The 18,388-nt window shown below is 44.1% G+C and overlaps 1 protein-coding gene across 10 annotated transcripts in view; it reads left to right on the top strand.

Annotated features, from left to right (window-relative positions):
• Nucleotides 1-18,388, top strand: part of ZMIZ1 (zinc finger MIZ-type containing 1) — a 469,106-nt gene that overhangs the window by 408,533 nt on the left and 42,185 nt on the right. Inside the window, exon 1 of one of the 10 annotated variants that reach the window (XM_043990040.1) lies at nucleotides 13,032-13,196. The exons of the other annotated variants lie outside the window; for them this stretch is intronic. Coding sequence (XP_043845975.1) covers nucleotides 13,182-13,196 — 15 coding nt within the window. The 5' untranslated portion in view covers nucleotides 13,032-13,181. Of the gene's footprint in view, nucleotides 1-13,031; nucleotides 13,197-18,388 lie in introns of those variants that run through there. 10 annotated transcript variants of the gene reach the window in all.

The raw sequence follows: 18,388 nt of genomic DNA on the forward strand, positions 1-18,388 counted from the left end.
AAAGAAAGAAAGAAAAGAAAAATAGTTAAATGTTATGCTACTGCCATCATTTATTACCTACTCTGGTAAACCCACAATAAATAAGAGAATTTTTAAAAATAAGGTAAATAAGAGAAATTCACTTTATATAAGTCTGAGGGCATCCCTCATGACCCTATGACATAAGTACAGCCAGTATTCTTCAGCCCACTTTACAGAGATTCAGTTAGGGTTTATGGAAGTTGAGTGGCTTACCCACATGGACAGTCATCTAATAAACAACAGAGACCCTAGTAGAACCTAGATATTCGAACCTGTTTTGCTACTGTGAGGCACTTCTTCCCGTGGGTGAAAAGGTGATCATTTTTGTAAAGTAAGCGATTACTCTCAATGTACTTGCTTTGAACATTTAAAATTTTAAGTGAGAATATTGTTAAACCAAGCAGCATCTTGTAAATATGCTTTTGGGCAACAGACTCTTCCTTCCACTTATGTTTTATTCAAATGAACGTTAAAATTAAACGATATTAATCCTACTCATCACCAACCACAAATATTTACCATTGCCTGTATCCGTAGAGAATAATTTAGAAATGGTGACTGCCCTCAAGGGTCTTACAGTCAAGTTAGAAAGTCATGACTTAGAAAGAAAAATAAACAAAATATGCAAAACGTGACAAGGCAGTATGGGATTAGCACCCGATGACGGGTATAGATTATCAACGGATTGGTGGGGCTGAAATGGAAAAGGAAAGACAAGGGAAGCTGAAGATGTCACAGTAGAGTTGAGACTTGAACTGAGTGGTGAAAGTTGGATCAAACTTAGGTGATCCAAAAAAGGAAGAATTGGGGCGGGGGGGGGGGCAGAGGTGTGAGGGGTGGTGGTAGTAATGAGGACAGAGCATTTCATGCTGAAGGGGATGAACTCTGGCTAATTTCCGGGACTATATTGGGCCAGTTGGAAATCAGATGAGGATGAAAACCCTGCCTTACATTACTAGGCACCTCAAAAATATCTGGTGATTTGATGTGAAATATTTAAATGTCAGGGGCAGCTAGATGGCGCAGTGGTTAAAGCACTGGCCCTGGATTCAGGAGGACCTGAGTTCAAATCCGGCCTCAGACACTTGACATTTACTAGCTGTGTGACCCTGGGCAAGTCACTTAACCCCCGTTGCCTAAAAAACAAAAACAAAAACAAAAAACAAAAAAACAATAAAGAAATATTTAAATGTCCCAAAGGGAACGATTCACTCAAAATTGAGAGTAAACTGTATTGTAAAGTATCTGGTAGGCACAAACTGTCAATCATTTATTTCTGCTAGAAGCATCCTGAGTTAGGTTCCATCTCATTTTATAGATGAGGAAAGCTGAGCTTTGTGGTCATAATCAAATGTCTTAGTCTTCCCCCCCACCCCCACCTTTTTATTGTTGTTGTTCCTCTTATAGTCGAAAGAGCCCCTGGAATTGGAGGGAATACGTATTTATTAACGCCTACTGTGTGCTGGGCACATTGCTAAGTGCTTTAGAAATATTAAGAACCCTTCCAGCTCTAAAATCCTTTGGGGCCAAGCACATAGTAGGTGGCTAATGGATTGAATAGATGAAAGTGATACTGAGAAGCCTGCCTTCTGGGTTCAGTTTCTTTGCATGTAAACTGAGGGGATGATCTCTAAGGTTCCCCCAATACTCTGCAAATGATCATTATGTCTAGTTGCCACAGGTGAGTTTTAAATGCGTAATATATACGGGATATCAAAGGAAACCATTTCTGCTTAAAACAAGATGTAATTTTTTTCCCGGCCACATTCACAGACCGTTCCCCACCCCTAACCCCCAAAAAAGAACCATAGACCCCCTGATCTGTGGACTCCAGGTCAACTACCCAACACGATTACATCATGAGACCTCACCACGGTAGATATCATGATTGGGCAAGGGGTACGGGAGCCAGGAATACAGAAGGAGAAGACCCAGGCCCTTTCCTCAAAGACTTTATGATCTTGGAGAGTCAAGATATCTTTTATTCTCTCTCTCTCTCTCTCTCTCTCTCTCTCTCTCTCTCTCTCTCTCTCTCTCTCTCTCTCTCTCTTTTTTTCCGGGGCAGTGAGGGTTAAGTGACTTGCCTAGGGTCACACAGCTAGTAAGTGTCAAGTGTCTGAGGCTGGATTTGAACTCAGGTCCTCCTGAATCCAGGGTTGGTGCTTTATCCACTGCACCACCTAGCTGCCACGACATCTTATATTCTCCTATCCTTTGCCTTTGTTCTCTCTGCCTGGATTTATCCCACAGATCTCTCCCTATTAAAATGAAGTCATTTCTGGTTTTCTCAGCCAGAAGTAATCACACACACACCTCCTACCCCAAAAACCCTCTTATATAACTTTGTCTGTACTACTCACCTAAGAGAGGCTGTGTGCTATGGTGGAAAGACTTGAAGTCAAGAAAGATCTGAGTTCAAATCTTAACTGTGATGCCTACTGGCTGTCTCTGAGCCTCCGTTTCTTCATCTTTATAACTGGGATAGTGATACTGAGAATACCTACCTATCTCATCGAGTTGTTTAAAAAATCAAATGGGATTATATATACACATATACACACATATGTAGGTATGTGTTTGTGTATATGTGTGTATATATATATATATATACTTTATATATAACATCTTTATATAAAGTATATGTGTGTGTTTGTATGTGTCTATACACATACATGGAGAGAGCGTGTGTGTATGTGTGTATATATATCTTTGTAAACCTTAAGATCCTACTTGAATGTCTACTACTTACTTAGTAATTGTAATAATGCACACACACATACACACAAGGAAACCACAAGCCCCTTAGGGATCATTCACCCTGATCTACATATCCCACAGCATAGCTTCTAACACAGGGCTAGGTACATGTAAGCACTAGATAAATATTTGCTGTATGAATTGTATGTTGATTACAAAGCAGCTCGAGAAAACTAGAAGATTCTCTAGTGGAAGAACTAAATTCTTAGGAGTCTGCAGCAGCAGGAGCTGCCTCTGCATGCCTTTAAGAATTCCCAAGATGGGGCAGCTAGGTGGCACAGTGGATAGAGCACCGGCCCTGGAGTCAGGAGTACCTGAGTTCAAATCTGGCCTCAGACACTTAACACTTACTAGCTGTGTGACCCTGGGCAAGTCACTTAACCCCAATTGCTTCACTAAAACAAAAACAAAAAACAAACAAAAAAAACCAAAAACAAACAAACAAAAAAAAGAATTCCCAAGAAAGAAACAATCCCCGTAGCCTGAGTTAGCACTTAATAAATCCTAAGGGGTTGAGCCTTAAAATCTAGGCAAAACTTAACATGACTTTATGTGAATAATGGGTACTGTTTCTCTTGTCTTTTCAATGGGTGGGGGAGGTGCCGGAGGAAGAGAGAATTTGGAGCTGAAAATAAAAATTGTTTAAAAAGAAATAGAGGAGGGGGCAGCTAGGTGGCACAGTGGATAAAGGCCCGGCCCTGGATTCAGGAGGACCTGAGTTCAAATCTGGTCTCAGACACTTGACACTTACTAGCTGTGTGACCCTGGGCAAGTCACTTAACAAACCTCATTGCCCTGCAGCAAAAAAAAGAAAAAAAAAAGAAAAAAAGAGAAAAAAGAAAGAGAGGCAAAACAAAGCCTTTTATATTGCCTCATTTCATGAGTCTACCTTGTGTTGAGCATCCAAATGAGCATCCAGAGTCACAGAGCCAGATCACTAGTAGTTATCCATGCTAATTGACAGGAGCAGCTTCATGGGTCATCCAAAAATAATCCCATAAAATCCGCAAGAGGGAGGGGGCAGACATCATATGCTGGAAACATCAGGAAGCCTTAGAAATAGCCAGAAAAAAACAAGACTTGGTGGTGGGGGCGGGGAGTAAGAATCAACATGTGGAAACAGAATAGTGAGGAGACCCCATTAGAGTGGAATGGAATAGAAGGAAGAGCTAGTTGAGTGACTGACTGTTTGGATGAATTGGGATGGAAGCAGTGGAGAAGCTTCCTTGCCAGGCTAAGAAAGATTGGACTTGGTCCATTAGGCAGTTGGGGGTGGGGGAAATTGACTGAAGGTTCTTTCCAAGGAAAGATGTGGGGAAAGTGTTGTTTAGAAAAGAAGAATTGGGGGGCGGCGAGGTGGCACAGTGGATAAAGCACCGGCCCTGGATTCATGAGGACCTGAGTTCAAATCCGGCCTCAGACACTTGATACTTACTGGCTGTGTGACCCTGGGCAAGTCACTTAACCCCCATTGCCCTGAGAAAAAACAAAAACAAAAAAACAAAAAAAAAGAAAAGAAGAATTGTATGGGGGACAGCCAGGGGTCCACTTGCCGTTCAGATTCTGGCAACCGTCACAGCCCTGTGAAGTTTCCCATTTGGATTATGAAGCCTGGAAGTGAAGTGGGAAGGAAAAAATGGCCTACATATGTCTGTCAAGCCAGATACCACCAAAAGTGCCAGATACAACAAGGGAAGAGGAATAGCATGAGATAGGGAAAGTATCACCTGAGACCGGACCCAGGAAAAGAACCAGCGAATTTATTAATTGTTTATTATGGGTCTGGCACTGAGGATACAAAGAAAGGCCTTTGACCCCTACCCAGAAGGAGCTCATAGTCTCCACTGCCTTAAATGTCTATATGCAAATGCTCAACCTATGAATAAATTACAAATCCTAAATACAAGGAGGCAAATTCAACCTCGAGTTTATCACTGAAACTTAGTAACATTGGATTTTACTGGACTGTGATAAAAGCGTACATAGACTACATTCAAAAGGACCAGAATCAAGGGGCTGTGAAATAGCACTGCATATTAAGAAAATACAATTGGGCAGCTAGGTGGCGCAGTGGATAAAGCACGAGCCCTGGAGTCAGGAGGACCTGAGTTCAAATGTGGTCTCAGACACTTGATACTTACTAGCTGTGTGACCCTGGGCAAGTCACTTAATCCTAATTGCCTCACCCCCCCCAAAAAAAATACAATTATTATCCCTTCCACATCGAGGAGTTTGGGGCATGATGCTCTGGAAAATCCATGTAAAATGTTTTGTGCCAGAGAAGAAGTCTGAATTATTATGGTATTAAAAGATAAAATATGTTGATGTTATACAACACTATACATATATTTTATGAATTTCTGAGTTTCTAAACTTTTTCTATGTCATCTTTTGGCCTTCCCATGTTGTCTGTGGCTTCTACAAAACACCCCCCAAAATTCCCATTTAATTTCTTTTCTTTTTTCTTTTTTCTTTTTCTTTTTTTCCTTTTTTTGTGGGGCAAGGAGGGTTAAGTGACTTGCCCAGAGTCACACAGCTAATAAGTAAGTGTCAAGTGTCTGAGGCCGGATTTGAACTCAGGTTCTCCTGAATCCAGGGCTGGTGTTTTATCCACTGTGCCACCTAGCTCCCCCCCACCCCAGTTTAATTTCTTATGCCAACCTGAGATCTATCAAAACAGCAGTGGGAAAAGTCATGATGTGGAAGGGATAACTGTATATTGTAGGGGCCAAATATATTATGGGGAGAGTTAATATCCATGTGCAGAATCCAGGAACCAGAGAGGGTGGAGAGTATTGTGATCACTAGAAGTAACAACAGAAGCAATGTAACTAGCAGAGCATACTTCAGACTTAACTGGACAGAAAGATAAAATAGACATGGAGTATGGGAAGAAAGACATGATACGGCAGTGGTGGGAATTTCAGCTATTCAAGCATCTGTTGGAGCTCTCTTTCTGCCAAAAGCAAAGCAGCTGATGGATTTTTGGCTTGTCCGTAGCCTAGGAAGACTTATATGAACTGATACAGAGTGAAGTGAGCAGAATCCAGAGAGTGATTCACCCATTGGCAACAACATTATAACAAAAAACACCTTAAGAAATACTGAAGAACCCCTATCAAGGAAATGACCAACCATGATTCCAAAGGACTAATGATAGATTATGTTACCCATCTTCTGACAGAGAGAGAGGTGCAGAGTGAGAGATACATTTTTGCATATGACCCATATAGAACTTCGTTTTGCTTGACTATGCATTTTTGGTACCAAAACAAATTCTTGGCTTATCTCAATAATAATTTAACTTACCAACAGATAGAAGATGATGAGGGAAACAGCATGCTACTCTGGACCTGATTCTGACCAAAAAGAGAATCTGGTTGTTGAAGTAGAAATGATGGGAATTTTAAGGAAGAAGTGTTTTCCATCCTATAATTCATGATAGAGGAGAGGAAAGCTGAGTATAGTTTGACATCCACCCTAGATTTTGGAAGAGTTAATTCCAGAAGGTTAAGAGAAAAAATAAGGAGGCTCCTGTAGCCTTAAATTTTAGAAGGAAAGCCAACCCAAGAGGCATGGGAAGTTCTCACAAATTAAATTCCAAAGATAAAAAATGGGAACACTTTTAACGAGGGGGAAAAAAGAGGGCAGTGACCAAAGAAACAAATGTGGACACACAGGGAGCTCATCAAGCAACTTAAAAAATTTTAATCTATATGTGTGTACATCTATATGTATGTATCATAATGTGTATATATGTGTATGTATAGTGTGTGTGTGTATGTGTGTGTGTGTGTGAGAGAGAGAGAAACAAGGTGGTAGAAGATGAATTCAAAAAAGTAGCCACGTCCTACATCAGTAGTGGCAAGAACGCTAGACCACAAAATGAACCAAGAGCGGCGATAAATGCTAAGGATACCAAAGAGACTTTTTTAGCTCTGTTGAAGGCAAGAGGAAAATGAAAGAAAGGATGGGACTGCTTAGGATGAATCTGATTAAGATAACAGATAGTAGAGAAGGGTCAAAACCAACTCTTAATCTAATATTTCTCCCTAGGAGAATGGTCTCCAGATTGGGAGAATGGGACAAGAAGGGTTACTAGGGAGATAAAACTCAAGCTAAGTAAAGACATGATCAAAGAGGACCTAGGTTTGCCTTGTTGGTTTCAAGTCACCAGGCCCAGCAAAATATATTTCTGGATACTAGAAGCGGGGAAAAAACCCGCCAGATTGGTGGCTGAGCTGATATTAGTGATGTTTGAAAAATTATAGAAAATGGGGAAAGTTGTTGCCCTATCAGAGATGGGCAAATATTTCAGTTTTTTAAAAAAGTGTTGTCCTACTATGTGTTGATATATTTGATTTTAAAATCTACGTTATTTAAAAAACAAGAACAACAACAACAACAACCATGGATAGCATTATTAAAGGAATGATTCATGAATATCCAGAAAGGGAAACAGGCGATGAGACAATGTGGCTTCATCAAAAAAAGGTCATGCCAACCCTGAACTAATTTTTTTTTTTTTGACAGCTACTAGCCTGGCTTAAACTTAGCTTAGTTAAATTTCAATAAAATATTTGACAAAGTCACGCATGCTATCTTTGTGCAAACGATGGAGAGATGTGGGCTTGATGGTAACGCTAGTTAAGTAGATTCAGAACTGGTGAAATGACCAGGCCCAATGAGCAGTTGTCACTAATGAGTCAGTGTCAGCTTGGAATGAAGCCTCCAGCAGAGTGCGTCTGTGATGTGTGCTTGACCCTGTGTCATTTACCATTTTCCTTATCAGATCTACAGATGATACAAAGCAAATAAGTAGAGCTAATTTGTTGGATGACAGAGTCGGGATCCAAAACGATTTTGACAGGCTAGAATAATGAGCCAGATCTAACTTGTTTTTTTTTAAAAAAAAAAATCAACTTCACAAGTACAAAATGGAGACTGTTGCTCTATAAACATTTAAATGGGGGGTTGCCAGGGTGAGTCTGAGATTTTTAGTGAACAGAAAATGTCATATGAGTTAACGGTGTGACAAAGTAGCATAACCAAAAAGACTCGGCCTTGGACTGCTTCAGAAAAGTATAGTGCCCAGAATACAGGAAGTGATGACTCTACTGTGCTTTACCCTGGTCAGACCAAATTTGGAGCATTATGTTCAGTTTGGAGCACTGGAGAGGAATCAAAAGAGGGCCACCAGGATGGTGGAAGGGCCTTAAGAGCATGCCGTGAGAAGACTGATGGAAGGAACCTGTTAGGAGGGCATGATAGCCATCTTCATGTGAATTCTAGAGACTTTTAGGTAGGACAAACACATGGGCTCAGAATGAGGGAAAACTTCCCAATGGAGCCATTCGAAGGAAAAACAGCTTTTTGTGAATGTTATTGACAAGGCATATGGAGGGGGGGGGGTCTGGAAGATCCAGATGGGACCTTAGAGGTCATCTAAGCCATTGCCTTCATTCCACAGATAAATCTGTAGGTTCTTAGGGTTTACATCTGAGAAGAAACCTTAAATATCAACTGGTTCTCAAAGTGTGGTCTGGGCACCCGTGGCGGTCCATGAGGTCAAAACTCTTTTCAACATAATCCTAAAATGTTTTAATGTCTAAATATCAATAGCTATAACTCACCTAAAAATTTTTTTTAAGTTCTTGGGGAAGAAGTAGTCCTCAGTAATTTTTGTTTGTTTTTTGTTTTTTGTGGATTTTTTTGGTGAGGCAGTTGGGGTTAAGTGACTTACCCAGGGTCACACAGCTAGTAAGTGTTAAGTGTCTGAGGCCGGATTTGAACTCAGGTACTCCTGACTCCAGGGCCAGTGCTCTATCTACTGCACCACCTAGCGTCCCCTCTTGGTTTTTTTTTTTTTTTTGAGTCCTCAGTAATTTTTAAGACTGTATAGGGGCTGGTGTTGCTTATGCAGACTAACTCACTCATGTTATAGAGAGGTTAAGTTACTACACCCCAGTATTCTTGTTCAGGTTACAGGTCACCAATACTCTGTGACCCCTTCTAGCTGGGTCATTCTTTGTGATAATCTTGTTCAAAGTATGGAAATTATAATCCTTTATTCAGATGAGACACTCAAGTCCCAGAGATGCCCCCAAGGTAATGCAGTAAGGGCTGTGGAGGCTAGAATGGGGTCACCTAGCTCCTGGTGGGGGAGTAACACTTTAACACTTTTGCTAATTCAGAAGGTTGAATTTCAGTTCAGAGGAACAAACCTAGGTAATAGAGGAGTTTTTAAAAACAGAATGATGGTAACATTTAAGTATGTGCCTGTATGTAAGTAAGACCAAATGGCAACACAGCACTACTAAATAACATCGCTGATCTATTCAGTGCTTTGTGCATAGTAGGCATTAAGTAAGTATTTATTGGCTTGAATAGAATCCTGTTATACTTAGACTCAGTTACAATTCATTCATTCATAAGTGAAGCCTGGCTGTAATAGATTGGAATGCTAGTCTTGGTTTGGAGATAATGATTCTGCCCCTAATTGGCTCTATGCCCTTGGATAAGTCCCTTAACTCTCCTAGTCTCAATTTGCTTGTCTGTAAAAATGGAGGGCCTTGGAGAGTGGAGAATAACCTAATAGTGTCCTCTCTGTCTGACAGGTTATTGTAGGAATAGAATGAGATAAGTATCAAAGTACTATACAAATGTAAGAGATTATATTCATTATCCACCCACATTGTTCATATGCAAATAGGGGCTGCTAACTTAATTTTAAAACATTTGAGCTCTGAAATAGGTTAAATAAATCTTGTTTACACTATTAATTTAATTAGTAAATCCTTTCTTCATGGATGGTAAATTTCAGCTTGGAATTATCACACATTCTGAATCAATAGCATCTACATTAAGAAGATATTGCAGTCTTATCAATTACCTGCCTGGTGAAAGAAAAGGCCCCAAGGAAAACCACAGCAACAACCCCCCAAATCCTCAACCCCAAACACTGCCCTTTCTTGGGGCTCCAATGAGCTCTCATCTTCATAATAAGCTTGGTCGATCACTGAGTTCTGTCACTTTTGTAAGTCAGTGATACACCAATGGTCAGAGGTAAGGAATAACAGGTCTCTTCCTCCAGTCTGGAGGAGATAAAGTATCTACTCCAAGAGGGAGGTTCTGAGGATAAATCAGCCCCTGCACCCTCAATTTTAGTGTTTTCTGAATGCTTGGATTCTTCTACTTAGTTTTTTTTTTTCTTTCCTATTAAAACAGAGACGCACAAACAAAAACTCTAATATGCTGTTAGATGTTCAAGTTTCTAAGTTTCACCGCAGGGAGAAAAGGAAATAGTCCCCAGTAATTGTGGTGATGGAGAAGCTCTCTCTAATGGCTCACCGAAATTAAAGAGGGTTGGAGCTTCAACTCCAATCACTGGGCTCAGTGTTTCATTAGTGGTAACAACAAAAGCTCTGCTCAATAGGCAGTGTGTTAAGAACCTGTACAGATGTATCAGGGAAATTAATTAGGGCCTGACAATGCCTTTAATGGGAATTGGTTATTTCTCCCAAATAAAGAGGCTATTAGAAGAGGAAAGAATAATATCAGGCCAGCCAGGGGGCTCACCCTTTTAATCCCCCCCCTTTTCTCCAGTGGATCCAAATGATCACCTGAGGGAGAAACTCCTACCTTATTAAGAGTTGATACAATATAAGAACAGCACCTTGCGTTTGACTAGCACCTTATGCAGAGTGCTGCTTCTGTTGTTCAGTCATGTCTGACTCTTCAGACCCCTTTGGGGTTTTCTTGGCAAAGAAAATGGAGTGCTTTTGTCATTTCCTTATCTAGCTCGTTTTACAGATGAGGAAACTGAGGCAAACAGGGTTAAGCGACTCTTCCAGTGTCCACACAGCTAGTAAGTGTCTGAGGCCAGATTTGAACTCAGGAAGAGTCTTACTGACTTCAGGTCCAGCACTCTATCTACTTTCCACCTAGCTGCCCTTGAATGCATCTGTATCATGATTGATTATTCAGCCTTCACTGTGGGGCAAGACATTGTGCTGGGTACTAAGGAGATTGTGATCCTCATAAGCATCTTTTAAAGTAGGTAAGGAGAAGTGATATTATCTAGATATGATAGGGTGGGGAGGATTGTACTTTTAATTTCATCTATGTGGGAACCTCCCCCTACTCATCTTGAGAGACAGGCTTGGAGCCCTGGGAGGTTAAATGACTGAATTTATAGGGTCTAAGGGCAAAGTACCCCGGGGAGTTTACCTGACTCCAAGGTTGGTCTCTATCCACTATAGACACACCACAACTGCTTCTCCTCTGGGTGTGTTAGGACATGTTGTGACATGGTGTTATTTGGGTGTATATAGGAGGTGATTGGGCCATCCAAATATGGCCAAGATGGGATTGTATGGGGGGTGTAAACTGTGGTTTTATGGTTAGGCTATGATGTATTATACGGCTAGCCTGCTACGGAATTGTGATTAGGTGATGCTGTTACATAGAATCATTCTTTGAACGAGCTATGACTAGACAAGGATGTTTGAATAGGATGTGATGTGGCAGTAACATATGCAAATGGATTTCTCAGAGCCACCATACATCCATATATCGGGGTTCTGTTAGCCTAGCACTGGACCCATTGCTAGTGCCTGAGACCACTATTCCCTTTAAGATGCCTTAATGCAAGGTTTGGGTTGTTGAGTCAAGTCAAGCGTGGGTCCCCTGGTTACCAACTTAAACACTCTCCCAACCCTCATCCTGCTCCTTCCTCCAATTCTCTCTCCCCATTTGCTTCCTCTTCCCCCATTTTCTTCTTCCCTCCCCATCCTCCTAGTCCTCCCCCATTCCCTCTCCTTTCCCTCCTCTCCTTTCCCCTCCTCTCCTCCCTCCTTCTACCTTCTCCCCTCTTCTTGCTTTCCATCTCCCCCCTCCTCCCGGGGGAGGGCTAATTCAAAGTTTAGAGAAGCAATACCTCCTCCTCCTCCCCCTTCCCTAGCCAGGCCCCTCCCCAGCCCTTCTTCCCACCCGCCCTCCCTTGCCCTCTGCAGTCGCTGATTTTAGCATCCTGTCTGGTTTGCTGTCTGCTCTCCTGCCTCTGAGGAGATCTCTCTACTTTGGCTGGAAAGACCAGACAAAATTGATCAGATCAAAGGTGGGGGTGGGGTCAAGCTAGGGCTTCTATGTGTGTGCCCCCTCCTCCCCCGTTCCCCTACCCCCCACCCCGCCCCAGACTCCAGACTCAGGAGCCAAAGCTCCCCGCATCCCTATGCCCACCCTCGGAAATCTATGTCGCTGCTGATTCTTTAAATCGCGCACACCGCACATCGCCGCCGTGCTCCAGTAAGCGCGTGTGTGTGCGCGCGTGTGTGTGCGTGTGCCAGCGCGCGTGACTTTAGGGGAAGAGGCAAAATTGTCCCCCCACCCCTCTGAGTGTCAATTAACTCCATCAATCTCGGAAATGCGAGCGCCTCCAAGCTTTCCCGGCGCCGCCGCCTCCCTCCCGCTCCACCTCCAGCCCGTGAGTCAGTCTCGCCCGCTGACGGCCGCCCGCGTGGCGCAGGGGCCCGGGCCAGAGCCCCCTCCTCTCTCCCCGCCCCCGGGGGGCGGCTGCTGCTCGTCGCTCGCTCGTCGCTCGCTCGGCAGCCCCCTCCCCGATCTCCCACCCCAGTCGAGCCAGGGCACTGCCGGCCCCGCCGGGAACAAAGGCGGAGGGAGGGGAAGGAGGCTCCGGGCTCGCTGGGAACAATGAGCTGCGGGCTCCCCGGGGACCGCGGCGGAGGCGGCGGCGGCTGTGGCTGCTGCGAGCCGGGGCGTGCGGATCGGGATCGCCGGGGCCGAGGAAGGCGCCGCCGCTAGGATGTGCGCCCGCCCGGGGCGGGTGGATCGGGGGGCCGGCGGCTGGGGGCTGCGGGAGCCCCCGGTGCAGGGCCGACAGGAGCCCCGGGGGGCGGCAGTGGCAGCGCGACCCACGTGCGACTGGCTCCCCACCTCCGATTGATCCCTGGCGGGCCATAAAGATTAACCCCGAGCCGGAGCCGCGGGACTTCGAGGCAGCCTTTCCGGAAACACAAACAAACCGCCAGCCTCCGCCAGTCGGTTCTTTCTGGGGAGAGAACAGGTGGCATGTGAGGCACAGACAGACAGACACCGAGGTGGCGGCTTCGGTGACCCAGCCGAGCAGGGACTGTCACCGTCGCCGCGTGGCCGGGCCCTGCCCCGGGGATCGAGGGCTGGAGCGAGCCAGCCGAGGATTCCTGAGCTGCCGACAGGACTTGCCACCTCCACTGTCGGGTGGGGCTGCCACTCAGCTGCTGTGTCTTCAGCCCCAGGGAAGGTGGCCCTCTCCGTCACCTTGTGCCCCTCTGCCTGCACAGGGACACGTTTCTCTACCGAGAGGGAGTTAAATTACACAGATATAGATCCGTACCTGTTCGTACATGCCTCCTGCTTGTGTATGTATGCATGCCTCCTTTATGTATGTGTGTGCATGCACGTGTAGAGGGGTGTGCCCTCGGGGTTAGCCCAGGCTTGTGTCTCTAACTTAGTTGTTGGCTGTGGGATTCTCACCCCAAATGCAGGTGCTTTATTTAGTGGCCATAATTACAGCTGAAAATGGTTGGTCGTATGGGGGTGGGGGTAGAAATGGGATGGGACTGGAAAAGGGATATTTTTCCACCTAGAAAAATGAAGGCTCACAACACCTGTGGCTTGGTGGAACACTGGGACCTATCAGTGCTGCTGTTTGAATTCTGTTGTGTAAGCCCCTTACAGAATTCCCAGATGACCTGGGGTTCAGAACCTCCCTCCTGTCTCCTCCATACCTTCCCAAGGCTTGTGCTGTTTAAGCAGCTGCCTCCTTCCTCTCCAGGAGTGACTGCCCCCCTTTGAGTGTGATGCTCCTTAGACTGGTCCCTGATCCCCTGAACCAGCCCTGGGTTTGGCTTCCCTAGCCACGAGGGCAAATGGGATCTTACCTTAGGAGCCCAGGTGTTGCATTTTTAAATGGACAGCTAGACTGGCTGCAACTGACTGAAGTGGGAGCCTAGGGTGTTTGGGAATTGTGTATTGCTGTGGCCTGAGTTTGTAGGGAGAAAGGACTATGAAGATGGAGGAGTTGAGAAGTCAGATTGTTGCTAATTTATCTTACTGAGATGGTTGTGGAGCCAGATGCCCGCCATCTCTTTTCCCAATTAAAAACAAATCAAAGAAATATCTCCTATGCTTTTATGTCCCCTTTCATATTAATTGATAAAAGAGTTATATATTATATTCCATGATTTGTCACCAAAAAAGGCGGGGGGGGGGAAGTGTGGGGAGTTTTCAGGGAGGAAAACCTGACAACCCAGCCTTTGTCCCTTTGTCCCCTTCTACCCTTCAACCTACCTAGGTAAAAAGGTATCAACCAGGTTCCTAATATTCAAAGGGTCTTTTCAGAACCAGAAAAAACCTGCAGTGTTGCTATAGGCCCTTAGGGTCAGAGAGTAGGAAGTGGGTATTCCGAATCTCTGGGGCAGAATTTTCTCAGACTTTTCAGCTTCAAATCCTGATTTAGAATCATAGATTTCAGGTCAGAAGAGACCTGAAAGATTATTACGGTTCTCAGAGTGTGATCTAGGGACCCCCAAGAACCTTGCAGTGGGGAATCCACGAGGTCATAACTATTTTCATAAGAATACTAAGCTGTTTTAATTTCTAATATAGTTACTATCAATAAATGTAAAGCACATAAACAAAAGCCGTAGGCGGAGGGCCTTGGGATCAGAAAGTTTGGGAACTGCTATCTAGACCAGTCCCTGGTACCTAAAGAGGAAACTGAGTCTCAACCAAGGAAAAGGTTCTTAAGAATATGACATCGTTTAAAAAGTGACATTTCCAGAGTTGGAACCCAATCCCTCTGATTCCAAATCCAGGGCCCTTTCCAGACCAGGCTGCCTATTTCAGGTAATAAGTTTAACATTGGGAGAGAAGAGGAGAGAATTTTCTATCTGCCCCAGAAAGCAAGGTCCCAGTAGAAGGTAAGCTGCTTGAGGGGGTGAACAAGTTTTTGTCTTTTACTAAATAATTGCTTATTGATTGATAGCTTAATCCAGTAGTAGGCTTCAAATGATTCCTCCACTCTAGAGAGCCAAGTTGGCAACCTGGTACATCCTGGCTGAAATGACCAGCTTGGCCATAGGCTTGTTTCCTCTCCTACAGCCCCAAGCTAGACTACCCTGAAAAGGATGATGTACTGTTCCTTCGAGGTCACCAGGGAAATGGATCGGTTCTGGTCCAACCCCATCATTTTACAGACAGGAAAATGGAGCCGTAGAGAAGAGATCTGCCCAAGCTCAAGCAGATCTAGTCACAATCCATGTGGGTCTTGTGTGGGAGATAGGGACAAGTACACAGAGCCTGATCTCAACTCGAGGTGGCAGGAGATGGGCTTGGTGTCCTTGGGTTTCCCAGAGGGGTGAGGCACTTGGTAAAAGTCACTGCATTGTTATTTATCATGCTCTCTCCTGCCTTCCCCAATCAATGCCTTTCTCCCTCCTTTCATACAATCCAGATAATACACAATCCTCTAGACCCACCTCTCCCAAGAAGCCTTCTTTAGTCCACAATCATCTCTCTCTCTCTCTCTCTCTCTCTCTCTCTCTCTCTCTCTCTCTCTCTCTCTCTCTCTCTCCTCTCTCTCTCTCTCCTCCCTCTCCCTCTCTCTCTCTCTCTCCCCCCCTCTCCTCTCCTCTCCTCTCTCTCTCTCTCTCTCTCTCTCTCTCTCTCTCTCTCTCTGCATTTGTATTCAGTGCATACCATCTACTGCCTTGATAATAGCTATTAGTATCTTCCCAAGGACAAAAGGCCATGGGTCATATTTTGGAGTTCTCAATAAGATATGGACACACAAGGGCGCTAGGTTCTCTATTCATAGTTCCACTGAAACATATCCTGGTCATACCTCATCTGCTGAGCATTGTGTATGGTTCTTGGACATGGATCAACTGGACTTCCCACGGGAGGGCAACCAGGATGGTGAAGGACCCAAAGGATTATACCTTGCAGAAGTAAATTGAAGGAACTGTGAATGGTTAGCCTGGAGGAAAAAAAGACGTTAGGGGAGATGTGCTAACTTGGTAAGCACTTAAAGGGCTATCAAGATCAAAAAAGGATTGGCCTTAGTTGCCTTGCCCTCAGAGAGTAGAACTAGGAGCAGTGTATTTGAAGTTGCAGAGAGCCACATTTCCAATGGATATTGGGAAAAAACTTGCTAACAATAAGTGGAACTAATTAGCAAATAGTGAAACAATCTGTCTCCATCTGTGGTGGGTTATCCATTTAGTTCATATTTTCAGACAGAGTCAGATGATGGATTATTGAGGGTGCTGCAAAAAAATATTCCTGTCCAGATTGGACTTAGACATGGGTGCCAACACTGATGTCTGAAAGGAGGGAGAAAGGCATTGATTGGGGAAGGCAGGAAAGAGCATGATAAATAACATTTAAAACTCATGCTCAGTCACCTGATCCCCATGTAAATTTCCTGCAAGGGTGAGCTAACCCTTTCCCCCCATACCAGGTCTCTGCAAGGGCCTTCATACTGTAGTTGAGTGACTGGCCCAGATTAGTTAAACCAAGGAAGATGATCTGTTTGGTGTTTATACTTAGCTCACCTCTCTCCTGCCCAAAGTCTTTTAATCAGACTAGTAAACTTTCAAGTGGTCTGGTCCAAGTTATTTTCTCTTTTGGGGGGTGTGGGGGGACAACTCCAGTGATATCAATTCCTATGTTTCTGGTGGGAATACATTTATAAAGTCATCTTTATCGGAATATTTAGGGACTCTGGTTTCTATCCACCTAGTCCCTCTCTCTAGAGGCCTGGCAGACAATTTTTCATCCATTGCAAACTATTATTCTCCACCATATCCAGAACAAAGGCCAAGAATACAAAACTCTCCAAAACACTGTCTCTACCCTCAAGGGCATCCTAGATATATAGACCAAAAAGATGATTAGCTAAACAAGGCTGCACACAATGAGTGCCAAGTGGTGCAGATAAGATATGTTATTGTAGAGGCCTTGGGAATCAAGCTTGGCTTTGAAGAAGTGGTAATATTTCCCTAATAAGTAAGCATCTATTAAGTGCCTACCCTATTTGAGACACCTTCTAGGCTCTGGGGATACAAAGACAGAACATTACCTCAAGAAGCTTACATTCTGTTTTAGGGAAACAACATTTAGTCAAATCGATACAAAGTAATTACTAGGTAATTTCCCTGGAGGAAATCAGAGAGATCAGGAAAGGATGAATGAATGAATGAATGAATGAATGGAAACACATTTGTCGAACATTCACTGCGTACCAAAGACAGTGTTTATGTGCTGAGAACACCAATACAAAAGCAGGTATAGTCTCTGCCTTCTTCAAGAGCTTACATTATAGTTGGGGTGACTGCACACAAAGGGGAGTGGGTCCAGGGAGGAGTGCTTTGTTCTAAAAAAGTAGTCCTCACAAGGTTCTTACGAGATCGTTGGGGTCATTGGTGTCCATAGCAGAGGGAGTAAAGTATGGTGGCCTGGACCTTCCTGACAGTGGTATGGGCAGTTACCAATGGGAGTGAGGCTTGAAGGAAGCTTGGATTTCTAAAAGGAGAGAGGATGTTCTAGACTTGAGAGAGTGCCTATATCGTGTGTGTGTGTGTGTGTGTGTGTGTGTGTGTGTGTGTGTGTGTGAGTGAGTGTGAGAGAGAGAGAGACAGAGGAACAGAAAAAAGGCCCCTTTGCTTGGATCATAGAATGTGTGAAGGAGAATAACGTGTCATGAGATGAGAGAGGACATTCCAGCTAAGGAGAACCAAAATAAGCAAAGGTTAGAATGTTCAGGGGGTTCTATAGGGAAGAATTTTGAAGATAGAGTTGAAGGGCAAATTGTGGAAGACCTCCGATACCTGTCCAAGGAAATTGGCTTTGATTCTGAAGGCATCCAGGAGCAAATGAAGGTTCTTGCCTAGGAAGGAAGAATGGGATTGTACTAAGGAGAATTTAAGGGAAATGAATCTGGCAGTAGTGTGTATCATGAATAGGAGGGGAAAGCTTAGTTAAGGGCAGGGAAACCAATAGCTTCTGTATCCGAGGTATGAAGTGATGAGGGCATGATCTGGGAAATGGAGAGCAAACGAAGGGATGCCAGAGGAAATGGAATTGAGGTTAAAATAGCCCCCTTTGACTAGAGGGGAGAAAATTCTCACTGCCCATCAGTCCCTGGGAAATAGCATCTCTTCACATTCAGAATGGGACATCATACAGGTGTTTACAATATGTGAAAATGAATATATGTTGAAGAATTATCAGAGTAAGGAGGAGCAGATATGAATGGGACATTTGGCAAACGTAGGAAAGAAGTAGGAGGTGAAGAGTGGAAATGTAGATAGTGATCCAGTTACAGAGATTCTTGAATGTCAAGCCACAGGATTTTGGCTTCATCCTATAGGCACTGGGGAGCCATTGAAAGTTCATGTGCAGAGAATCAACCGAGATGAAAACAGTTTTAAGACCAGTCCCAAGTCCTTTGGCCTCTCTGAACCTCAGTGTTCTTCATTGTAAACAGAGGGAGGGGAGGAATCAGACTGGATGATTTTTTAAAATAAATTTTTATTGATATCTTTTG

Source organism: Dromiciops gliroides, chromosome 2 (genome assembly GCF_019393635.1).
Source record: "Dromiciops gliroides isolate mDroGli1 chromosome 2, mDroGli1.pri, whole genome shotgun sequence".
NCBI classification, from domain to species: Eukaryota; Metazoa; Chordata; class Mammalia; order Microbiotheria; family Microbiotheriidae; genus Dromiciops; species Dromiciops gliroides.